The sequence below is a fragment of the Pan paniscus genome, chromosome 4 (genome assembly GCF_029289425.2).
Source record: "Pan paniscus chromosome 4, NHGRI_mPanPan1-v2.0_pri, whole genome shotgun sequence".
Lineage (NCBI taxonomy): Eukaryota > Metazoa > Chordata > Mammalia > Primates > Hominidae > Pan > Pan paniscus.
Window position 1 is genome coordinate 173509375 of NC_073253.2, and position 26316 is coordinate 173535690.

The 26316-nt window shown below is 49.4% G+C and overlaps 1 protein-coding gene across 1 annotated transcript in view; it reads right to left on the reverse strand.

The window, feature by feature from the left end:
- Positions 1-23223, reverse strand: part of COL23A1 (collagen type XXIII alpha 1 chain) — a 351166-nt gene extending 327943 nt beyond the window's left edge. Inside the window, exon 1 of the mRNA XM_034961132.3 lies at positions 22721-23223. Coding sequence (XP_034817023.1) covers positions 22721-23014 — 294 coding nt within the window. The 5' untranslated portion in view covers positions 23015-23223. The remainder of the gene's footprint in view (positions 1-22720) is intronic.
- Between the last annotated feature and the right edge of the window lie 3093 nt (positions 23224-26316).

Here is a 26316-nt window from a genome sequence, read left to right on the forward strand (position 1 = left end):
CTACAGTGAACCCTGTGGTGCTGAATCAGTATCGAAGACATAACTATGAGGTCATGTTCATGTTCTGTACACAGATAGATACATACAGAAATCATCACAGATATGTGCATCTAGAGGAGTCAATATACATGTTTCTACACCTCCCTCTGTCTGCAGAGAAGTTCTACAAACAGTCATACCCTAGTAGTAACAAGCACACACAGTACCCAGATCTTGGTCTCTAATATCATTCTCCAATAAAAGGAACCAGGGCTTCTTGGAGAGATGAGAAATGAGAAATTCTAGGGCCAAGGCAGAAAAAACACAAGATGAGCCTGGAGTCTTACAGTGCCCGAAAGTAAGGAAGTGCTTTACAAAGGGGTTGGGGTCAGGGGCACTCATCAAAGAAACATAAGAACCAACCTGAAAGGCTGGGTGCGGTGGTTCACGCCTGTAATCCCAGCAATTTGGGACACCGGGACGGGCAGATTACTTGAGGTCAGGAGTTCAACACCAGCCTGGCTAACATGGTGAAACCCTGTCTCTATTAAAAATACAAAAATTAGCCAAGCATGTTGGATCAGGCCTGTAATCCCAGCTACTTGAGAAGCTGAGGCACAAACTGGGAGACGGAGGTTGCGGTGAGCAGAGATTGCGCCACTGCACTCCAGCCTGAAAACCAACCTGAAAGAGCTTAGAATGGCCAAAGCTGGAACAATTTAAGCAACAAAATAAATAATGTTGTGTGGTCTTATAACACAAAGAATAAATTAAATATCCTTGAGTCTACAGTGATATAAATGATTGAATAAATAAATGGAGAGAAGAGATAAAACTTCCTTACAGAATTCCAAATAATATATGTAAATACTTCCCTCTTCCCGGAGGTGAAGCTAACTTCCCCTCCCCTTGATATGGGCTAGACTTAAACAATAACTTTATAATGGAGAAATCTGGCAGATTTCCCTTCCCTCAACCAAGTGATCAAGGTTCATGTCACAGGAATACCTCATGCTGGCCCCATGGGCCCCCGATGGGATGCCATGAACATGGCAATCCACCTCAGTGGTATTCTTTCCAAACGCTCCTCATGAGAAGTATTAGACTATCCCAAATTGTGAGACATTCTATAAAATACCTGCTTAATATGTCTCAAAACTGTCAAGGCCATGCAAAGCAAGGGAAGACCGAGAAATGGTCATAGATTGGAAGAGACTAAGAAGACAGCACAATCAAATGCAATGTGTGTCCTAGATGGACCGTGGAATAGGAAAAGGACATTAGAGAGAAGAAATGGGTGAAATCTAAGGTGTAATTTAGTTTTAAAAAAAAAAAAAGCCTAATCACAAAGTCACTTACCACCAAATAAGATATAGCCTTGTTATTTTTTAGAATGGATTTATTTTTTTAACTGAGGTGAAATTCACATAATCATTAACATAAAATTAACCATTTTAAAGTGAACAATTCAGTGGCATTAAGTACATTCATAATGTTATACAATCACCCCCTCTATTTTCAAAACACTGTCATCACCCCAAAAGGAACTCCTGTATCCTTTCCTCCCTAACCCCAGCCCCTGCAACCACCAGTCTGCTTTGTTTCTATGGGATTTATCTATTCTGTATATTTCACATAAGCAGAATCAACACCACTTGTGATTTCCTTGCCCTTTGTCTGGTTCCTTTCACTCAGCATGATGTTTTGAGACTCATGCACATTGGTGTGGATCATTCATTCCTTTTTATGACTGAATAATATTGCATGGTGTCTACACTACCATTTGCTTATCCATTCACTGATGAACATCTGGGCACTTTCCACCTTTTGGCTGTTGTGTATAGCACTGCTGTGAACATGAGTCTACTTTTATTTGAGTATCTGTTTTCAATTCTTTGGGGTATAAACCTGGGAGTGGAATTGCTGGGTCATATGGTAATTTCACATTTAATTTTTTGAGGATCCCACCAAACTCTTTTCCACAGTGGCTGAGTCATTTTACATTGCCACCAGCAACGTATGACAGTTCCAATTTCTCCACATTTTTGCCAAAAGATCCTGGTGGATGTGAAATGGTATATCATTGTGGGTTTGATTTACATTTCCCTAATGACAAATGATGTCGAGATACTTTTCATGTGTTTGTTGCTCATCTGTATATCCTGTTTGAAGAAATGTCTGTGCAAGTCCTTTGCCCATGTTAAAATTGGGTTGTGTGTAGTTTTGTTGTTGAACTGTAGGAGCTCTTTATAGAATCTGTATACTAGACCCTAATCAGATATAGGATTTGTGAATATTTTCTCACGTAAATTCTTGATCAGGATTCTAACCACCTCCAACCAAGATGCAATATGAGCGTGTTAACATCATCTTGAACGTTGGTGGAAGTTTTCCAATGGTTTCGTGCTGGTCTTCACATTAGTCCTTACTGAGATCTTGCTACATTAAAAGTGGGATATTGTTACTAATATATTTGATCTGATCCTCTTTAGTTAACAGTAATTGTATTCGTTTTCTATTGCTGTATAACAAATGCCACAAAGTTAGCAGTTTAAATACACACTGACTATATCACAGTTTGTGTGGTCAGAGGCTGGGCATAACTGCAGTTGGTCTCTGCTCAGGTTCTCGATGCTGAAATCGATGAGTCAGCTGGGGGTTTCTTCCTGGAGCTCTGAGTCCTCTCTCAAGTTCATGTGGTTCCTCCTGGTTTAGCAGGAAGGCCTCATTCTCTTGCTGGCTGTTGGCTGGGGACTCTCAGTTCCCAGAGGCAGCTCACAGTTCCCTGCCACGTAGCCCCTCCACACCCCTTCATGCTGCACATCCCTGACTTCAGGAGGGTCCTCATCCCTTCGAAGGGCTCACTTGGTTAAGTCAGGGCCACTGAATAATCTCCTTTTTCACTAACTCACAGTCAAGTGATTCCTTCGTAACTCAGTCATAGGAAGATAGCCCATCATACCCACGGGCTCTGCCTGTACAGGAGAGGAGGGAATTGTATAAAGCATGTTCCCTAGGGAGCAGGAATGTTGGAGACCATCTTAGAACTCTGTCTGTCACAGTATCACAGTTCATTTCTTTTTCTTTTTTTTTTCTTTTGAAACAGGGTCTTGCTCTGTCACCCAGGCTGCAGTGTAGTGGCACCATCATGGCTCACTACAGCCTCAACCTCCTGGGCTCAAGTCATCCTCCCACCTCAGCCTCCCAAGTAGTTGGGACTACAGGTGCCACCAAGTCAGGCTAATTTTTCTATCTTTTGTAGAGACTGCGTTTCATCATGTTGCCCAGGATGATCTCAAACTCCTGAGCTCAAGTGATCTGTGCCTGCCTCGGCCTCCCAAAGTGCTGGGATTATAGGTGTGAGCCACTGTGCCTGGCCTAATTTCTTACTTTTGACAAATGTACTGTGGTTATGTACATATGTACACTATGTACATATGTTTTTCTACATTAGTACATTAGTTTTTCTACAAACCTAAAATCATCCCCACATTTTAAAAAGACCAGATCATGAATTTACACTTATAGGCAAGATAGAGTGACAATGACTAGATTTGCCATTCTGCCTAAACAACATCAACAACAAAAGCCACAAATGTATTCCTGCATATAAAACAATAATTTTGAAGATGCTAGGGCCAGGCAGGCAAGGACAGTGATCTTTGAGACAGGCAACAACTGCTCTAGCTTCCCACCTGGGGAGTGGCCAGGCTGAGCACATGGAGGGGGGACGCGGGTGGTGCCTGGCAGCCTCCCGAATTGAAGACATGGGGCTGAGAGCCAAGGGAGGCCGAGGCAGTCAGAGTGTGCGGAACACAGGACTGGAGAGAAGAAAGCCACCAAGATCTGCTGAGGATCCCCTTCGAGTAGGAGGCAGAGGGCCTAATCAGCCCCTGCAGGCAAGGAAATGACTGAGGTCAGGGAACGAACCACCGAAAAGGATTCCAGGGCACCGCAGACAGCATTCACACAGGGGCCGGGAGAATGCCCGATCCCACCAGCCAGGCCAGTAAACCTCATAATCCACCATGAGAAAGTACTGAGGAGAGGCATGGCGCGGTGGTTCACACCTGTAATCCCAGCACTTAGGGAGGCCGAGGCAGGCGGATCACCTGAGATCAGGAGTTCGAGACCAGCCTGGCCAACATGACGACACCCAGTGTCTACTAAAAATACAAAAATTAGCTGGGCATAGTGGCAGGTGCCTGTAATCCCAGCTACTTGGGAGGCTGAGGCAGGAGAATCGCTTGAACCCGGGAGGCAGAGGTTGCAGTGAGCCAAGATCGCACCACTGCACTCCAGCCTGGGTGACAGAGTGATCAGAGTGAGACAGTCTCAATAAATAAATAAATAAATAATAAAATACTGAGGGGAGCACAAGGAAGGGCCCTGCCTTGCTAGTAGGGAAGAATTAACCCTAGGGCCTAGGTGAAACACTGCTCTAGTCCCACCTAATGGATCCCAACAAGACCCTAAAGGACCAAACTATTTCCAAGTAACTTAATTGTGGCATCACACAGCCCAGGAATATATATACAAATGCAAAAATATTCAGCATCTCATGAGGTAAAATTCATCATGTCTGGCAGAAGAATAAGAAGTTACCAGCAGGAAAATAGGCCCTATAATGAACAAAAAAATTAATTAATTGAAACTGGCCCACAACTGCCACAGAGGTTGGAATTAGCACACAAAGACATTAAAACAATTATTATAACCGTACTGCCTATGTGCAGAAAGCTCAGCAGAGACAACAAAGTATTGAAAAGACCTAAACTGGGCTGGCCACAGTGGCTCACGCCTGTAATCCCAACACTTTGGGAGGCCGAGGCGGGCGGATCACAAGGTCAGGAGATCGAGACCATCCTGGCTAACACGGTGAAACCCCGTCTCTACTAAAAATACAAAAACTAGCTGGGTGTGGTGGTGGGCGCCTGTAGTCCCAGCTACTCGGGAGGCTGAGGCAGGAGAATGGCGTGAACCTGGAAGGTGGAGCTTGCAATGAGCCGAGTTGGCGCCACTGCACTCCAGCCTGGGTGACAGAGCAAGACTCCTTCTCAAAAAAAAAAAAAAAAAAAACCTAAACTGAAATTCCAGAGATGAAAACTACCAGGTCTGAGATGAAAAATATGGTGGAAGGGATTAATGGCAGATGAGACATTGCCAAAGAAAAGATTATAAACTTGAAGACAGCAATAGAAACTACCTAAAATGAACACATAGAGAATTATTTTTAAAAGGAAAAGACAAAGAAGAGAGCTAGTGAACTGTGGGACTTCAAGTGGTCAAAATATGTGTAATTGGAGTCACCAAACAAGAGGAGTGAGAAAGAGCAAAATAGAAAAAAAAATTTTGAAGAATAGTCAAAAAGTGTTTTCAAATTTGGTGAAAATTATAAATCCACAGATCTAAGAATCACAATGAAACCCAAGCACACACACAAAAAAATCAAGAAAACGACACCAAGATATATCATAATCAGATTGCTTAAAACCAGCACTAAAGAGAAAATCTTAAAAGCAATCAGAGAAAAATGACATATACATGAGCAACTGGAATTGTCCTACACTGCTGGTGGGAATCTGAAATGATGTGATGGCCTTCAGCAACAGTTTCTTAAAAAGTTAATCATACACATATCATATGCTCAGCCATTCCACTCCAAGGTATTTACATCCAAGAGAAATGAAAGAATAAATCCGTACATGGACTGGCATGTGAATACTCATAGCAGCTTTATTTACAATAGACAAAAACTGGAAACAATCCAAACTTCCATCAATAGCTGAATGGATAAACAAATTGTGGTATATCCATATAGTGAACTAATACTCGGTAATGAAAAAGAATGAATTAACTATTGTGCAAAAGCAGTTCTTTGTATAAGCACTACATAAACATACTAAAGTATCTCTCAATAACTACGCTGAGTGAAAGAAACCAGACTAACAAAGAGTGTGTTATTCCACCCAGAGAAAAATCCTGGAAAATGAACAGGAATCAATAGTAACAAAATCAGTGGCACCTTGGTGGCAGGCAGGGAGGGATGGAAGGGAGGGAACTGAACGAGGCAGGAGGAAACTCTGGAGGGTGAGGGATGCATTCCCTATCTAGACTGTGGAGAGGGTTTCATAGTTGTGCATAGATGTCAAAATTTACTAAGTTGTGCATTTTTAATTTGTGGAGTTCACTGTATGTCAATTATACTTTAAAAAAAAAGGCAAACAACAAAAATCCCAGGCCGCGGCTTCTACAGGCTTGGTGGGTGGTGGAGTGTGTGTCCTGGGGACAGAAGCCATCACACTGAGCCTCAGGTTCTGCCTGGCTTCGGTGACAGGTAAAGCACCCGGCAGAGTCATGGCAAAGGCCAACTGTGAGAGCGTCTGGCCCGGCCACCGCACTTGGCAGGAGCCGCTTGGCTTTTCTCTAAGAATGTGGGTTTAATCACTCCCATTGGCACACTGAGTGACTCTCTTTCAAACCACGTCAGCAAACGCATTTCCTCAAGGGTCCCTGCTAGGTCCTGAAATACATTAACATGTTTTGAAAGGGTTGGTCTACAAACAAATGGGATTCCTCAGTAATCATTCACATTCACATTCACTATTTTTTAAAATTATTTTTGTAGAAAATATTCACAGCAGTTTTATTAATAATAACCCAATACTGGAAACAACTCAAATGCTCATTAACAGGAGAATGAATAGATAGTGATATAGTCATACAATGAAATACTACTCTATAATACAAAGAGTTATTGATACGTGCAAATACATGAATAAATCTCAAAAGCACTATTTTAAGCAAAAGAACCACACATAAAAGAAGACATACCATACCATAGGATTCTTTTTTTTTTTCTTTGTTGAGACAGAGTCTCGCTCTGTCACCCAGGCTGGAGTACAGTGATGCAATCTCCACTCACTGCAACTTCAGCCTCCCAGGTTCAAGCGATTCTCCTGCCTCAGCCTCCTGAGTAGCTGGGGGTACAGGCGCCCGCCACCACGCCTGCCTAATTTTTGTATTTTTAGTAGAGACAGGGTTTCACCACGTTGACCAGGCTAGTCTTGAACTCCTGACCTCAAGTGATCCACCCACCTCAGCCTCCCAAAGTGCTGGGATTCCAGGCATGAGCCACCACACCTGGACCTGAGGGTTCTATTTATATGAGGTTCTGGAACAGGCAAAACTGAGCTATTGGTGATAGAAAGCAAGATGGCGGTTACCTCTGGGTGGAGACAAGAAAGGGGCATAGGGAATTTTCCGAGATGTTAAAAATATTCTGTACTTATTGGAGATGTTGGTCATGGGCGCATATATTTGTCAACATCCATCTAACTCTACACTTAAAATCTGTGATTTTATTGTGTGTAAATTATATCCTTTCTTTTTTAAGAGTTAGAACAAAAGAAAAAAAGTAAGTTGCAGGATGTGGAGGGAAATTCTCAGTGGAATCCCACAAGGAAACCGTGCCAGCCCCTCAATTTGTCCAAGCATTGTACTCGCCACGGGGTTGGATGACTCCACAAATACTGCTGTTTGCTACACAGATGCCAATGAAAAGGTTGCTCCCGGGAAATGTTTGGAAGCCGCTTAATGCTCCTTGCAGGGAGACATTCAGATAACATACATTGTTTCCCCAGAAATATACACACTGTGAAAGAGAAGCTTACTCCAAAAGGGTGGCTCAAAAATACAGCATTCTGTTTCTTGCGGCAACTGGTTTGCAGTGTCAAGAAACGTAAGACAATCTATGTTGTCTTTCCCACTTCACGAATGCTAAACGCTGAAGGTATTCAGCTTAGCATCTCCGAGTTGGAGAGAATGAGGACACCATCCACCTGACTTCTCTTCAAACCAGAGTCCCTTCTCCAGCACTCCTGCTCAATAGGAATCCAGGCGCTTACCTGATTTGGCATGTGAGATCAGTACTTCCCAGCCCGTTCTTTTGGGACAACTCTTCGTTTGCTTTCAAGTTCTTAGCAGTCATTAACTAGCAATCTTCATCCTGGTATCTTTTATGTGTCAGTCGCTTTTTCCTTCAGAAGAAGGAAAGGACAGCTCCGCACAGCTCCGCACCTGTACTCTTAGGGTCAAGGGGAGCCAGGCTGTTCATCTGGTCCACCCTTTTTCAACACCACTTCTTGCCTTATGAGTGCGGCAGAAATATCCTCTAATGAAAAGAAAAGTGTCCTCCTTTAGGAAACAGGAACCTCCAGGTCTTAACTACTATCCTGGGACTGAAGTCAGCCACAAAACTAAGGGATAATTGGGCAGTTAGGAAGCACCTCTTAACCTCAAAATACAACCCTTCCTAAGGCTGTCTTTCCACCATTACAGCTTCACTCGTGTAGGGAATGAAGGAGCGGCCCCTCTTCAAAGACCCCCTTTGAAAATGCAGCATTTCCCAAGGAAAGCCACGTATTCAGCTGCTTATTAACAACAACATGTTTTTCGTGTTAATTTGCCGTTCACAACACACTCCTACGTGTTACCTCCTTAGGCCCTCACTGGGAGCTCCTGCAGAAGATCACGGATTATTATTATTTCCACCTATCTTTTTGGAAGATAAATCTCAAGCAGTTCCATGGCTCACCTAGACCACCTAGATGGGCAAAGCTGGCAAAGCTGGAACTAAGAAGCAAGTCTTCTCACAGCAGGTCCTGTGCTCTTCCCATAGACAGGGCACCTGCCACCTGGTCCTCACCATTCAGGAGACTGATTGCTGTGAGAGCAGAAACAGAACGCAGGACAGTTCCTGGGAAAGGCAAGAAGAGTGCATGAGCCATTGTGTTGGGGGTGAGGAGAAGGGGCTCAGGACAGGAAGGAAGCGGGCACCAGGCCCACCTTCACTTGCTCCAAGTTTTGCCAGGCATATCTGTCCTCAGAGAAACTCACATACACCAGGTGTTCGGAATATGACCGTAGCCACAACTACTACACAATCTTCCAAGCGAGCAAGTCAATCCATTGATTCCTCTAGTAGCGATGGATAAAAACCCAACTCAAATTGGCCTGGACAGTGATGTCGAGAGGGGCTCGGTCACGAAGCCGCAGTGCTTTTGGCAGTCCCTCAATACCCCTTCAGACTGTGTTTCCCTTGCGCAGCAAGTCGATGCTGGGAGCTCCAACTTACAGCCGTTGGGGGTGATTTTGCGAAGGTAGTTTTTTCAAGCAAAGTTCAGTTCCCTAAAGCATACTGGCTGAAAAAGTCTTGCCCTGCTGCCCAATAGCCCACTGGCGTTGCCATTCATTATCCTTTTTTTTTTAGACGGAGTCTCACTCTGTCGCCCCAGGCTGGAGTCCAGTGGCATGATGTTAGCTCACTGCAACCTCTGCCTCCCGGGTTCAACCGATTCTCCTGCCTCACCCTCCCAAGTAGCTGGGACTACAGGCGCCCCCCACCACGCCTAATTTTTGTATTTTCAGTAGAGACGGGGTTTCGCCATATTGGCGAGGCTGGTCTCGAACTCCTGACCTCGTGATCCACCCGCCTCGGCCTCCCAAAGTGCTGGGATTACGGGCGTGAGCCACCCACCGAGCCCGTCCTCATTATTTTTCAGAGACACACACGGCTTCTCAGAACCCGCCCTCCAGGGTTCCCCATGCTGGGCCGGCGCAGAGACCCATCCAGGCGGTAGGAGCGGGGACAGGCGCGGGGTCGTGGAGGGCCCCGGGCTGTTCCTGCTCCTCGAACTCTCTCCTCACCACAGCCGCGGTCTCCTCCCCGGGCCCCGCGCGCCAGGCCCTGCTAAAAGCCCCAACGGGTCCCCCGGCGACCGCCGCGCCGGCCTCTCGGTCCCGTCCCCCGAGGCGCCAGGCCTCCGCCTCCAGCGCGGGCCCCTCGGGCAGCGCCGCCCCTCCCCCTGCCCGCACGGGAGGCCGCCTGGGTTCGGCTTTGGACCAGGCGAGCAGCGCGGCGCCGGCCGCTCTGCCGGGTCAGCCCTGCGGCGGTGTCTTCCCCGCTGCGCCCGGCCCCCAGCGCCGCGCCGAGGGAGCGGCCGGCGCCCGTGTCCCTAGCGCGGTACTGCTTCTGCCTGAGGACTCCCCGCCGGGGTCCTCCCTGTCGCCGTCAGCGCCTCCGCGCCCTGTGGGCCGAGGCCCCGGCGCCCCTGGCTCAGCCCAGCTCCCAAGGCCCAGCGGGTCCCTGCTCCGCCGTCCGGGGATCCCGCGGCTGGTCCGGAGCCCGGGGCGCGGCCCGACGTTCATTCCCGCGTCCTGGCGGGGGCTGCTTCTTCCCGAGCCCTCTCCCTGCGGCTGGTGGTCCCAGCGTGCTGGCCGCGTCTCCTCTTCTCGGGACACCAGCCCTGTTGGATCAGGGCCCCCCCACGACGACCTGTGCCACCTCATCCGCCTCTTTAAGACCCCATTCCCATGGGCGGCCGCATCCGGAGGCCCAGGGGTGAGGACTTCGCCACGTGAAGGAGGCACACGATTCAGCCCATGACACCGCCACCTCGGCGTGGAGCTGTAGGGCGAAGCTCAGGCACTCACCGAGGACAGGACCCGGGGACTCCGCTGGGGCTTTCAGCAGGGCCTGGCGCGCGGGGCCTGGGGAGGAGACCTGGGGAACAGCCCAGGGCCCCCCAGAACCCGCGCCTGCCCCCCGCTGCCTGGATGGGGTCTCTGTACCAGCCCAGACCAGAGTGAGTGCCAAGGGGGCTCCTCCGGCCGCGCTGCGCCCCCGCGGGGCAGCCCCAGAAGGGCCATTGCTCAGTCCTCACCAAGACCAGCAAGGCGGATTCGGCCAGCCCCTTTCCAGAAGAGGAAGCCGAGGTTCGGAAAGGTCAACCAACTTGTCCCAGGACGCTGGCCGGTTCAGAGGCAGCTCTGGACTCAGACCCAGGCCTCCCAATTCTAAAGCCCACTGCATGAGCCGTCAGGGCCCAGCTACAGGGTCTTTCGGGGACACTTGGACGGGATAACTTCCACAGTGAGGCGATAAGGTCAGGCTGGTCCCATCTGGGTACCTTATAAAGTCTCTCACTTTCTAAGTGAGATGCCTGTACAGTGCCCACACAGCATGCACACACGTGCATGCACACACCCACACGCACACACACACTCATGCACACACACATGCATGCACACGCCCACATGCACACACTCATGCACACACACGGATATTTATGTGCATATGCATACATGCACACGTGCACACATACACCCATGTACACACACATATGCACACATGCATACTCCTGGCACACACGTGCACACACACCCATGTACACACACATGCACACATGCATACTCCTGGCACACACATACACACTTCCACCCTCACACTAGCTCACGCTCACACACACTCGAGTCCCCTTGACATCATGGGAATCTTCCCTTCCTGACTGCACCACAACCCTGGTCTGAAAGGAGGCTGCAGGAGGGAACCGCCCAAGCCCCACACAAAAAGGCGCAGTTAAAGCACAGTTAAATCAATGAACAGATCCGGCATTTTTTGTGTGATGTTCCTCCCGGGAGGCCCAAAGTTGAGTAGATTTTATTTAAACTGTCTTTTCAAATACATTCTAATTGCTTTATGCCTTGTTTCACAGCTCAGAGTTGGAAACAAATTCCATTTTAGAAGTTGCCATTACCCATTTGCAAGCGCCGCCTTCCCCCACCCACCCCTGCCCCCCAAAAATTCCATGGCTACATCAGGAGAATGGATTTTCTCATTTCCCAGTGTGAAGCGAAGCAGATGTGTGCGAAGCCTCTAGCTCACCAGGTTAACCATGAGCACTTTGCCGTGTTGCCGCCATACCGCATGATTACAAAAGCAGACTTTTTTTTTTTGAGACAGAGGACTCTCTTAATTAAAGCAAATTGATTAGGTATTTGTGTGCCCTTTCACAATGACAAATCCATACAATTATTTTCATGAATAATTTTATTTTTATTTTGGTCATGACTTTTTAAAATTAATGGAAAGTCTCAGTCTGCTCAAATGATAAACCAAAAAATGGGGTCATGAAGCAAATTCAGTCTTTGCATTTCTTCAACAACCAACTCACATTTCTCTGCTCCTTGACTCAGAGGCTGGACATGTGCTAACAGCTTTTTTGCTTCTGTATATCCTTAATAGGATGGCAGAATCCCGGTGTTAAAAGAATCTTAAAGTCAGCCGTGTCACCATGGAACCTCGATTAGCAAACAGATGTAGACATTCCTTCCAAATTCAGTCAAAGAAAAAACTCTAATACCAGCAGCCATGTTCAGGGTGTGCACGACATGCTGAGTGCTTGGGATACATCCCCTTGTTTAATTCTCACAGAAACTTTGTGAGACAAGTACTATAATCCCTGTTTAACAGATGGGCAAACTAAGGTTTGGAAAAACACTCATTTACCGGAGGTCACACAGCTGGAAAATAGCAGTGCTGGGATGTGAACCTGGATGTCCTCAAGGCTGAAGCCTTTGTTTGTTTTGAGACGGAGTCTTGCTCTGTCGCCCAGGCTAGAGTGTGGTGGCGAGATCTCGGCTCACTACAACCTCTGCCTCCCGGGTTCAAGAAATTCTCCTGCCTCAGCTTCCCGAGTAGCTCGGATTACAGACACCCACTACCGCGCACGGCTAATTTTTGTACTTTTAGGAGAGACAGGGTTTCACCATGTTTGCCAGGCTGGTCTCGAACTCTTGACCTTGTGATCCACCTGCCTCAGACTCCCAAAGTGCTGGGATTACAGGCGTGAGCCACCGCATCTGGCCAAGGCTGAAGTCTTCCCTGCCACTCCACGCATCCATCACTTACAGATGTCTACAAGGATGTCCACACTCACAGAAAAAGCTGCTGCTCAAAGCCAAATCTTGTTTCCACCAGGTCTGCCATGAGGCTGTGGAAAGGGCTAGGGATTAGGAGTGAGGCTACTGGGTCACCTAGGTTCAGGTGCCCACTGCCACCAGGGGCCAATCGCTGCCCCTCTCTGGGAGGCTGGATCCCATCTTACCCACAGTAGAGCAGCTGTAGAGAGAGGAGGCTGCTGAGAAACTAGAGGACATGAGGCTGGGCATGGTGGCTCACACCTGTAATCCCAGCACTTTGGGAGGCCAAGGCGGGTGGATCACTTGAGATCAGGAGTTAGAGAACAGTCTGGCCAACATGGTGAAACTCCATCTCTACTAAAAATACAAAACTTAGCCGGGTGTGATGGCGCATGCCTGTAATCCCAGCTACTCGGGAGGCTGAGGCAGTAGAATCACTTGAACCTGAGAGGCGGAGGCTGCAGTGAGCCGAGATCGTGCCATTGTACTCCAGCCTGGGCAACAGACTGAGACTCCATCTCAAAAAAAAAAAAAAAAAAAAAAAAAGAAAGAAACTAGAGGACATGTATGTGAATCCGCTGCCCAGGACACACATGGGACGCACACAGTTGTTTAGCCTCTAGGAGTACGCCGACACGTGACTTTCAGAGGACATCTGCAAGCTTATTTTTTTTTTCCCAATGGTTCGTGCTTAGTCCTGAAATATGTTTCTGGACATGATGAAGGGATGTTCTCTGCGTGCCTATGTCAACAGTTAAAGATTAATCCTGATTCAACACATGATGAAAATTGCATAAGGGAGAAAGCTGGAGGTGGTGTGTGGCCTCTGGAGAATTTTCCCAAACTGAATTACATTCGTTCACATAACGACAAATCACAGTGAGGGCCAAGCACGGTGCCTGGCACCACTAAATGCTGCTCAAGAAAGGTTTCTGGCCGGGTGTGGTTGGCTCATGCCTGTAATCTCAACACTTTGGAAGGCCAAGGTGGGAGGGCTGCTTGAGCCCAGCAGTGAAAGACCAGCCTGGTCAACACAGCAAGACAAAAACTTTACAAATTAGCCAGCTGTGGTGGTGCTCACCTGTAGTCCCAGCTACTCGGGAGGCTGAGGTGGAAGGATCACCTGAGTCCAGGAGTGGAGGCTGCAGTGAGCTGTCATCCCACCACTGCACACCTGCCTGGGTGACAGAGCGAGACTCTATCTCAAAAAGAAATAAACTTTCCACACCAAACTGATACAGGGGCCTAATTCTGAAATGAAACCTTCAAACTTAAAGGCTTTCTTTGTTATCAATTGCTTTTTGCTTTTGACAACAATGATAAATCCAACTGAAATTAAAAGTTCAACTAAAAGATATATTGAATCCACATTGCCCATTATAAAACTTGAAGCACAATTTCATAATGGTCCCACAGCTTCCGAATACCACAGGAGAAACCTGTCTGTCTCAAACTCAGATGTTCTAAAATTAAAACGAGGCTGAGCGTGGTGGCTCATGCCTGTAATCCCAGCACTTTGGGAGGCCAAGGCAGGCAAATCACCTGAGGTCAGGAGTTCAAGACCATCCTGGCCAACATGGTGAAACTCCGACTCTACTAAAAATACAAAAATTAGCTGGGTGTGGTGGCACACACCTGTAATCCCAGCTACTCGGGAGGCTGAGGCAGGAGAATCGCTTGAACCCGGGAGACAGAGGTTGCAGTGAGCCAAGATCATGCCACTGCACTCCAGCCTGGGCGACAGAGTTAAGATTCCGTCTCAAAAAAAAAAAAAAAAAAAATTAAAACGAAAAACAAAGCCCGAAAGACATCCTTCTGTATCCAGTTACTCCACATCCCAAAGAATAACAGAAGAAAGAAACTTTCCCCTCAAAACCACTGACTGTACCACTGACTGTACCATTATCTGCACTAACAAAAATAGCGGGAGGGTGTATGCCACGTTGATAGTAGGATGCAGATTTTCTTGATGGGATATGCAAGATTTTCTTGATGGGATATACGATACAGTCATCACACATGACCCTAAAGATGAGGCATCACCTGGAAAAATGTGTCCGATGTACAGTTTAAAAGCAAGGTATAAATGGTATGCATTCTGTGGTTAAAATTAGGTGAGCAAATATCTGTCTACAGGATGGATGAGAAAGGATTATGCAGAAAGTGAAACAGCCCTTGGTTTAGGATGGTAAGATTATTGGGTAACATTCATCATGCTAAATCAAGACATAGCTTGGTTATTTAAAAAAGAAAAAAGCGCGGGGCAGGGGCAACAGGTGAAGTAGCTCAGATCTGTAATCCCAGCATTTTGGGAGGCTGAGGCAGGAAGACTGAGGCTAGGAGTTCAAGACTGCAGAGAGCTATGATCACACCACTGCACTCCAGCCTGGGAGACAGGACAAGACTCTGTCTCAAAAAAAAAAAAAAAAAAAAAAGGAAGGGAGAGAAGGATGGGCAAGCCATCATGCCATTTCCCGACCTGAGAGTCTAGGTAAAGGAGGCAGCCACAGCTCAGCGGCAGCAGGAGCTGGAGCACTAATGGGCACGTCAAGGGGCAAGAATGCGACGTGCAGCTGCCTGGAGGAGGGCACTGTGAAGGATCTCCACCTCCCCAACACCCGCCACTGCCCCAGGGAGGGACTCAGAATTATTTCGAGAGAAGGGAGCAATGTAGAAATCTGTGGGGCAGAGAGGGCTCCTCTGAAGGTGCAGGATCACATCCACACTTCGCGAGGTCCTGAAAGCAGAGGACAGCGGGGCACAGGGCTCACAGCGCACCCCTGGCTGCGCCAGCCCCACCTCACAGCCAGAACTGAGGCTCAGAGAGGCCCCCAGGCTCCTCATCTAGAGCCTTCCCCTCCAGCCCTCAGCATTTTCCTCTTCCAGACTCCGCCCTCCAAAAGCACCAAGCAAGGCGGGACAACCCCCAGGCTACATGCACCTCACCATTCCGGTCCCGAGGACTTGGGGTACTCCCCAGACTCCCCAACCAGGCCAGAGACATCCTCTGAGAACACTCCCCGTGAGAACATTCCCCAGGAAGCTGATGAAAGTGGGCAGAGAAACAGGGACCTGGGAGTAGGTGGCCTGACCTCGGCACAGCCGCACTGTCCCAGACTGAGAGCCAAACCCACACACACGGTTCGCAGACATTTGTCCTTTTCACTCCCTTCTTCCAAGGCAGCCTGCAAACCTAAGGGAGCTCAGGCCTGGCCCTGCATGCTCTTCCACCTCTGTGACATTTCTCCCCCTGTAAAACAATGTCAGTAACCTCTGTCTGTACATCTCATGAGGCTGTTGTGGGCAACTTTTAGGATTTGAAGTAACTTGTAAAGCTGACATTTTGTAAGCACAGTATATACAGAGAAGCACAGATTTCGACACCGCTACCGATAAACCCAAATTTATCAATGTTCATAAACCCCTAGAGAACAAGCACCCACTGGCCTCCCCACTGGATCAAAAATCCTTTCATTGAGTTTCATGCCACTGAGGTGGAATTTCTCTAGAACACAGCTCCAGCTTAGAGCCCAAGCTTCTCATCCTATTCCTTGGATGGTCACCTACTGGTTTTGCCGGCCCCATGTCCTCTCCCCTTTCTTCCAATAATACCACTCCAAATTGTCCTTTGGGATCAGCTTTCACTTCTTGGTCCCTAGAGCTCCAGTGGGGTTGATCGTGCACACACATGAACACACACACACAGACACAGCTGAGCCTCGCCCATCAAGAGGCTGCCCTGCGGGTCTCAGTGACCAGGACGGGCAATCCATATTGTTAGATGCAGGCTGTCTGTACTGATAAATGCAGGCAATCCACACTGGTCCATCAGAGGGAATTAGGGAGTTTCTGCTGGGACTGTTGGAAAACAGAAACTAACACTAAGGATGTGAATCTGGAGTTGCTGGAAGCTTCCCTGGCACTTTATGGGCAGAGTGAGGTCATCCTTGAGAAATATGGAGCCAAGAGGAAGAAACAAAATCCAGGCACCTCGAGCCGGGCCTACACAGACACTAGCCTGGACTTCTCCATTACTCAAGCTAATTAACTCCCCCCCACCCCACCTTTTTCCCCGATTTTTATTTGTTGTTGAAACAGCCTCAGTCTGTCACCCAGGCTGGAGTGCAGTGGCGCAATCATGGCTCACTGCAACCTTAAACACCTGGGCTCGAGCAATCCTCACACCTCAGTATCTCGAGGAGCTGGTCTACAGGCTTGCGCCACCATGCCCAGCTGATTATTATTTTTTTTGAGATGTACTCACCCAGGCTAGAGTACAGTGCCATGATCTTGGCTCACTGCAACCTCCGCCTGCCGGATTCAAGTGATTCTCGTGCCTCCCAAGTAGCTGGGATTACAGGCACACGTCACCATGCCTGGCTAAATTTGGTGTTTTTAGTAGAGACAGGGTTTCGCCATGTTGTCCAGGCTGGTCTCGAACTCCTGACCTCAGGTGATCCACCCACTTCGGCCTCCCAAAGTGCTGGGATTACAGGTGTGAGCCACTGCACCTGGCCACACACACACACACACACACCTAGAAATAAATACATATATATATTTTTTCCTTTTTTTTAAATAGAGACGAGGTCTCGCTATATCGTCCAAGCTGGTCTTGAACTCCTGGGCTCAAGTTATGCACCCACCTTGGTCCCCCAAAGCACTGAGATTATAGGTGTGAACCACCAGGCCCCAGCCTGAATTCTTTGAAATTAAGCTGCACCATCTTGGAGTCACGTCACATTGCTATTTGAGGGTAAAAGGATCCAAAGGCATCTAGAAAGGTTGAAGCTAATGGGATGCTGCTCGGTGAGGGAAGGAGGGACAGCCTGCTCTGGAGACCATGACTGTAACTGCACCCGCTCTGGAAGGGGATTTGGAGGCCACAGTCAGATATGGCTGCTAAGAAAGCCAAGGAGCTGGGGGAAGGGCAGGATAGGAGGGGGTAACAGAGCTTCCCAGACACACAGAGTGGGTGCAGGTGCACTGTATGTGGTCTCTGGTAGACTGACTACCTTGGTCCTTGGGGGCTGGGGAGTGGCTGGTCACCTCCAGCCTAGCGTCCTCTTCCCTTCCTGCAGTGAGGGAAGTGCTACCATTCTCTGCATGTGCTATGGTATGGGAAAGCTGGCAAGCAATGTCCTAGAGTGCCACCCTTAGTCACTCACTTCGGGGGCAGAACAGCATCTGCTCAAGGGTTAAAGGCCAAAGACTGCAACCAACGGGACTGTGCCAGAGACAATCCCAAACCCATCAACCTTCCCTTCAGCTGTGGCCGGCAGCACAGCTGGACAGCAGAGCCCCAAGGGAGGCAGAAATTTTGTGGTTGAAGAATGTTCCCAAAATGTGGTCCTTGGGAAACACCAAAGTGGAAGGAAGGCCCAGTTATGAAAACTTAGGCGGGCCAGTGGATGACTGAACCCCCGCTCTGCCCCAGCCTCCTCTGGGGTGACAGCAGAAACATTCCATGGCCCCAGCAGACACTGGGGTAACGCTCCACGGCTGACCCTGGGGTAACACTCGTGGCCCCAGCTGACGCTCGGGTAACACTCTATGGCCCCAGCTGACTCTATGGCCCCAGCTGACTCTAGGGTAACACTCCACGGCCCTGACTGATGTGGGGGTAACACTCCACAGCCCTGGTTGACACTGGGGTAACACTCCACGTCCCTGGTTGATGCTGGGGGTAACACTCCACAGCCCTGGATGACGCTGGAGTAACATTCCACGTCCCTGGTTGACGCTGGAGTAACACTCCACAGCCCTGGTTGACGCTGGGGTAATGCCCTACAGCACTGGCTGACTCTGTTGGTTGCTCCCCAGTAGCCATGCCCAGTCTTCCTTCCTACCAAAGCCTCGATTCTGTTCCAGCGGCAACACGCCCAGCCTCAGGGGATGAGTCAAGATTGGCCAAAGCCTCCTATGGCGATCGCATTACCCTTGCCAGTGACAGGGGGATGGTGACCCTGTGACCTAGCTCTGGCTAGTGGCTGTAAGTCTGCTGAAAGGTGGGAAAGTTTTCCCCTGAATTGAAATTAAAGAGACAACCTCTCAAGAAGACCGCTCTCTTCCCTGCCCCCTTCCCTTCTACCCAGGCTACTCTTGGGTGAAGACATAGGTTCACAGCTGCAGCAGCCACCTTGTGACCATGAGGAAAGGACAAGAGAATGGCAGAGACTGAGTGGTACTCAGGTGTGGCCAAGTCGCTGACAGACCCAGGATGTGTTGACCGTCTTCCAAGCTTCTCCTGTAGTGTGTGCTAAGTAAGGACACTCGGATATTCTGTTACTTGCCATCAAAAGCATATTTACCATCCTGTACTTTTCCTGTCTGTTATCATATTTGCATACATGGGAGCTGTGACCACACTATCAGAGAGAGGCAGTGGAAGAGGTTGGATGACAGAGCTGGTAAATGGTGGGACCAGGCCTCAAACTCTCTTCTGCTGATAGGAAACCTCAGGCACGGTCTGCTCTGCTCTGCCTCTGGTATAAATTCATTCAGCTTACAGATTCCCCAACCTCAGGGGCCATGCCTCAAACCTTCAAAGCCGATGTGGAAAAGTCCAATCCAAAATGACAAAATATGTCTGTGAAAGGAACGCCCCAATCCTTGGCTCATTCTAAACATGCTACTATTATTATAAAGCTCTCCCAAACTGTTGCAAGGAAAAGAAAAAAAAAAAAAGGACAAGAAAAGAGTGGAGAGAGAAAGTGAACATGCCAGGAAGTCATTGAAAGGAAACTTTTTTTTGTTGTTTTGGGAGCCAGGAAATGTCAAGGAAACAAATGTAGCTATGATTTACACTGCATCTCCAGTTGTGCCATGGAATTCAAAAATAGGCATCTTAATTAAAACTGACAGCAGAGAGCAGCCCTGACAAGTAGACAAACCACCAAAGAGGCTGAAAAATCTCCATTTGACTCTGGGTTGACAGTATTTAACCAATATACAGAGTTGATAAGAGAGAAGGAAAATGCGTAAACTTTACTCGAGTCTCTGGGCTTTTCTTGTTTTCAAACTGATTGGTCTGGACAATGGAAGGCCAACAGCCAACAATAAATCCATTGTAAGCTGGCATGGTCTCCTCTGAATACAACTAAATATTTCTTTAATCCTTGCATTACATTTTTTACTGTATTATGAAAGCCATGTATTCTAAAGTTTTAAGCTTTTATAACATTGTAACTATAGGTATAAGATGGGGGGATTGATTACTTAGGCAACCTATTTAAAGCACTTTAAGAGGAAAATATTAGATTTTTTTGCATGAATATTTTCACATCATAGTGAAGATACGATCGTTCATGGCTCTTACTCAGAAATCTTGTTTATCTCTTCCTTTGTGTGCCATGGGAAGGGTCTTTAATGATCATGAGTTGACATGAATATTCCTTTCTTGTAGCTTCTGTATCTTCATTATCGGGCACATCAGCCAGTCCCAGAAAAAGTTATTTCACAGTTCTGTTCCCAAGGGAACAAAGAGAGTGGGTCCCATATTAACAGTGGCTTTTGTTGGCTTTTTTTCCCCTGACATTAAAGCCATGTATGGTTGGCAAGGATGTCTTTTCTTTAATGTGGACATGGTTTCTGCCTCTGGTTCTCTGGAAACGAGTTTGCTGTAGGACAAGCTGCCCGCACACTTACATACACAACTACTTCAGCGCTGGCTTAAAAGAGGCTTCACTGAGAACAAATCAGAACTGAAAAACAGCTTCAAGTACAAATGTTCTTTTCTTCCGAGATTTTCAGTTCAATATTTATTTGGCTTTCATATCTAATGGCTTGAAAAAGTATCTATACATCTAATTAGAGTTAATTACTCACTCCCTGTATGTGCCTCCCACCGTGCTCTCCTCCCAGCCAAGGAACTCATTGTTACCGGCCAGGCTGTGTACATTTCCCATCCAGTGACATTTACAAGAAGAATAGCTTCTAGCAGAAACAGGCTGGTACCCTAAGAGAGAGAAGCTGTCTCACAGGGGCCACCCAAACAACCAGAAGTTCAGCCCCAACTGCACTCATACTGCACCATCTCTGACTCTCCACTGGCGGGAAAACCCAGCCAGCTTACACTCCACGCACAGCATGCGCCTCAGATACCCAGCTGGGATTAGCGAGCAGGACCACGTGTGAATGGCACAGCAAATTCTCCAGAATACAGGGTTCCCTGGATTCTAAGTTTTTCTCTTGCCTTTCTAATCAAGAACAGAGAGAGAGAACACACACCCTGTCCAATAACTCATTGTTCAAGCACTATAGTTCACCCAGGTAAAATCCAGTGCAGCCGGGAGGGGGGAAGCCTGGGAGAGCAACTGCACAGTCTCTCCCGCTGAAGTTCAGGACTCAAAAATCAACACTTCCCAGCAGTGGCTGCCTGCCCAGGATGCCCCTCCCTCCTAAAATAGACACAATTTGTAGTTCCTTGTAAAATGGTTGTATCAGGACTTCTGATTTACTCAATCAGGGCTTGCGGTTTATTTTTAGCAAATAAGAGAGGCCTCCTATGAGAAAGAGCAGCCACACTTATAGCACTAACAGGTAGAAACTTTACTGGCCCTCCATAAATCAATTCAACACCCTGGTCTCCAGGGATTTGCCAAAAGCTAATGGGCGGCAATTATGAAACCATCGCCAGGAGTTTCCAGCAGGGCTGAGAGAGTTTTAAGTCTGCAGGCCCTTTCAAGGGTAAAATAGGAAATCATTTCATGAAGCAGCAATTTTACCCAGAACCCAGCTAGAAGAGATGTGATCCTAGCTTAAATTACAGTGACTAAGAAACAGGTGGGGTGAACAAGGAGGTGTGGTACGCAGTCATCTTCTCCCACTTTCCTTTGGAGTCCAAAGGAACTCAACATTGGAAACACAGCTGGATACGTTAATAAAGATCCCAGCTGGGCAGTCTAGGGAATTGGGGGTGTACAGGCCAGTCCTCCCTCTCCTCCACCTTGAAACCCTGCCTGTTTTCACACAGCAATTGAGGATGCCCCCTTGGACAGTGACCTTGGGGTCTGGGGCAGCCATCTATCCCAGGAGGAGGAGGAAGGCTCGGCAGGGGAGGCTCTGGCCAGCCCACCAGGGCCTGTCCAGTTTTGTGGGGAGGGGAACTGCCGCACATGCCGTACAAAAGGTGGAGGCTTTGACCAACATGCTGGGTGAGGGCTTTGAGGACCCAAAGGTGGCTCTTTCTTTGAAGACACACAGCAGCCATCTTAACCCTTAGAAGTGTCACAGAGCCTCATATGAGCTTTCAAGTAAGCTGTGGAAGTCGCGATTCCCAGGTAAGGGACGGGAAACTCCGGATGTCCTGCGAGCCCACACCCCAGATGGCACCGCCTGAAACCAGAATCCAGGTCCTCCACCCCCGATTGTTTCTCCTTCCCCTCATCTTACCAAGTCATGTGGGCGCCCCCACCCCCATCCCCGAGGCCTCAGTGCGACGGTGACGGCTCAGTCTTGGGGCCTGAGCTGCTGGAGACACACTGGAGCACAGCGGGGCCCAGCCCTCGGGCCTGTCTGAGGCTTTCCTCCGCCGTGACCACCGCCTCTCCAGGTGTACCAGCGTTGGTTAGGAACAGTAGGTGCTACTGGTCACAGTCACCAGATACTTCCCACGAGCCTCATCTTTATCCCCGACTCTGGCCGCCGGCGGGAAGCGGCGTGTCCGAGCGCACACCCCGTGGAGACTGACCCTAGGTCTGTTACTCCAAAGTCCCTGGTCTCTCCTTCCCCTTTCTCGCGGCCGCCTGCCTGGCACGGGACCCTGAGGCCGGAGCGGAGACCGCAAAACCCCTTGGGGCCGGCACCCCCAGCCTCCGCCTTGGCGCAGACGCGCCCATCTCTGGGACGGCCCCGAGCGCACGCAGCCGGCGGGCGACCCTCCTCCCAGAGACCTGCAGGCTGCCCCCGGCTCCCAGCGTACCGCCACCCTCAACCCGACACACCCAAGTCCGCCCCAGCCACGCGCCAAGACGCTCACCTCCCGCAGCAGGCGCTCCAGGTGCGGCTCGGCCCAGGCGTCCAGGGCGCCTGGCGGCCCCGCGCGCCGCAGCAGCTCCCGCTCCTCCTCGAGCGCCGCCACCCGGCCCTGCAGCGCGGCCGCCTGGACACCCAGCAGCAGGCAGGCAGCCGCCGAGCCCACGGAGAGCAGCAGGCACAGCGCGCTCACCGCCCGGGACCCGGCCGTCGTCGCCGAGCGCCCTCCGCCGCCGCCGCCCGCCGCATTGCCCTTCCCCGCGTCGCCGCCGCCACCGGCGCGCTCGCCTGGGCCCATGGCGCGTTCGTCGCGCGTGGACTCTCCGAGGGGGCGGTGCTGCTGGGGCAGAGGCTGAGTGCGAGAGGAGCAGGCGGGACAGCCCGAGGCACGAGGTCCGCCGGGCGCGGGGGTTAGCCTCCGGGTAGCAGCGGATCGCCGCGCACGCCCCCTTCGCCGCAGCCAGCTCCTCCACAGCGGCCACTTTGGGCAGTTTCCTCTATGCAAATAGACCCTGCCAGAAAAGGAGCAGGGACCCACCCAGGGGAGGAGCGGCCGGGCTGGCCCCGCGCGGCGAGGGGGCGGGGGCGAGGAAGGAGCTAGCTCCTCGGAGCCACCCGTCGGCGCCAGGCTGATCCCACGCGCAGCGCGCACCTCTGCCCTCACCTGTCCCGGGCGCCGGCACCCGCCCCCGCACGCACCTCTGAGGCTTCCCCAGCCCAAGTCCGCACTGTGGACCCCAGAGGTCGGAGGGGAGCCCAGCGACACCGCGCCCCTTCTGCAGCCCACCCCTGGCTGGAGCACCCACCACTCGTGCCTTAGCACATTCCTCTAAACTTGTGAATTACCTTTCTGACACTTGTAAAAGTTCAAAACTTCAAATCCTGCAAAAAACTTAGTGGGTCTGTCCTAGGTGGTGGATTAGCGCCGCTTCGTGGCGGAAAGCGACCTCTGCGCACTCACAGTTAGAGAGGCAGGGTCGAGATTGCGCCAAACGGAAATACGCCTCTTAGAATCTTCTCACGAGTTCTTAGCTGCCGGACTTCGGTGCGGGAAACAAAAATGGTAAGACTGTTTCTGGCCTGGAGAGGGCTTTTGAGAAAACTGAGACTATAACGAATGGGAAAGATTCAGAAAATGAACTTCAAGTCTTGTTCAACTGATGACTTAATTCTGTATCAGACGCCCAACTTGGCCAAAAATTATGATCTAGTATGCACCACACTTAACCTGTACTGCGATTCTGCTGCAAATTTAAATCACAGGGCTGAGGCAAGAAGGCTGTGGCGTACAGCCTGGGTCCAGAGAACAGAATGAGTGGCACTAACGAGTCTTGGCAGGAAAGGGAAGAACTGCTGGAAGTCAGGCTGGGTTCAGATTCCTACCAGGCATATTCATGTCCTAAATGGGTCCCAGGTAACTCTTTCGCTAACTCCTGTAATACCTAAATGAAACAACAAACCAGCCGTTCAGATCTTTGTGATTTGAGTAACCCCCCAACCATTTTCTTTTTAAGAAAAATAACGTTATATCCATCTTCCCTCTCACTATCTGGATATCTTCTGGTTATCTCATTTCTGTGGATACTCACCTTTTAGAACTGTTGAGCGCCTCTGGCTAACATGTTCCGTCTCCTTCCCTTAATTCAGAGGGGAACCCCTGAGATGGCCGGGGGTTATGGTTGATAGACTTGGCTCTGTGCTAAGGTCTGGTGTATGCCCAATAGAATGAAAAGTTGGCCTCATTCTGAAAAGAGGCCAACACCCTCTTACAAGTCAGCACTACATTTCTTACAGGCACATAAACTGCACACCACCTACCTATGTTAATGTTACTGCATGTATTGTTTGCCATGTTCCTGAAGCTTCTGTGTATTGAAAAAGCCAAGCTCACTGGCCCCTGGGCCTCTGCCCTTGCCTACCACCTCACTACCTGCATTCCTGCTCTCAGATCGTTAAACGGCAAGCCCCTCCTCATCCTCCAGGTCAAGGTTCTCAACCTCACTGCTTCTAAAAGACCTTCCCAGACTGCCCCATTTAAGGTGGCCCACAAGATTCATCAGGGAATTGGGGTGGCTGAATTAAGATGGAAATACTGTCTACAACTCATTCTAAAAGGCAAAAAAGAAAATGACTTACTTGTGTCCATTAGGGTCCTGGAAGAATAGATGGCATCCTCAGAGAGGGTGACTCAAGACAGCCTGAATGTAGAGCCACTTCACAAAGTGGAGATCAGAGGGGCCAGCAGGGGAGGCCGAAGCAGCACTCTGCGGGTATTGACAGTGGGAGGCCATTACCATCCCTAACTGGGAACCCTGGGGAACTCAGAGCTATAGAAGAGGGCTGCTCCACAGCACCTGTGGCCCTTGGTTAAGGGGAACAGCCTCTGCAAAGCCATGGCTTGAAAGGGAGGGAGCTCACAGAATAAATACTCAACTGCTCTCTCCTGCTCTCTGATCTACTGGGGCCTTCCAACGACCAAACCTCCAGGGCAGGGGCCAGCCTCCTAGAGGGCAGAGAGCAGAGGCAGAAGGAAGAAGGGCAGATCTTGAGGGGGAATAAAAGAATATCCACTAACCTATCGTGTGTAGCATCACCTAACAGGTAGACAGCACTTACACCAATCCCGCTGCTGCTGCCTATGAATGGCTAACCTGTCAGCAATAGACTAAACAAGGTACTCCTCAGGCAGACTAACTGGCCACGTGGTGGCAAAACAGCTACTTTGGATTCCCTCCTTCCTGCAAGGACCAGTGGTTTGCCCCTTACAGGGACAGCACCAGCTGTGGGCTTGTCTTTCCTGCCTGCAGAGCCTCAGCCAGCATTGCTATCCCTACAGAATGCCCAACCCACAGGTACAGGATCTCACACACCACCACACCCAACCAGGGTACCCATTTTACAGTAAAGGTCTGGGGCTGAACCCATGGACCAAGGAATCCACTGGTTGTGTTGCATCCTGCACTGGTCAGGAGCAACCAGCCTCACAGAATACTGGAACTGCCTTCTGAAGGCACAGATGAAGCACCAGCGCAGAGGCCACTCCCTGAAGGATTTAGTGCCATCTCTCAGGATGTAGTGTGTGTGTTAAATCAGGAACCTCTGTATGATGCTGTGCTCCCAGTAAGAATACGTGGGTCCATGAACCCACGGGTAGAAGCACTAGCCATCCCTCCCCATGACCCCATGGGGGATGTTATGCTTCCTGTTAGAGAGTTGGAGGTCCTAGTTCTCAAAGGGGTTACATTCTTGCCAGGGGACACAGTAGGGGTTCCATTAAACTATAAGCTATTGCTGCCACCCAGGGCACTCTGAACTCTGTATATAGGGACCTGAAATCAAGACGGCACCATTTGGCAGAGGCAATTGACCCTAATGAGGAGGAAGAGGTAGGGCTGCTTCCATACAGGGTGCAGGAAAGAATAGGCCAGGCACCTCATGATAACGCCTTTGCCCAATTACAACTGGAACAAAAATGTGTAGCAAGCCTGACCTGATGATCTACAAACGCTCAGACTCTTGGAGATAAAGGGAGCATATCAAACTATTTTATAAAATAGGGATTATTTGGGTCAGATAGGGTGGACAACCACTGAAGAAGGA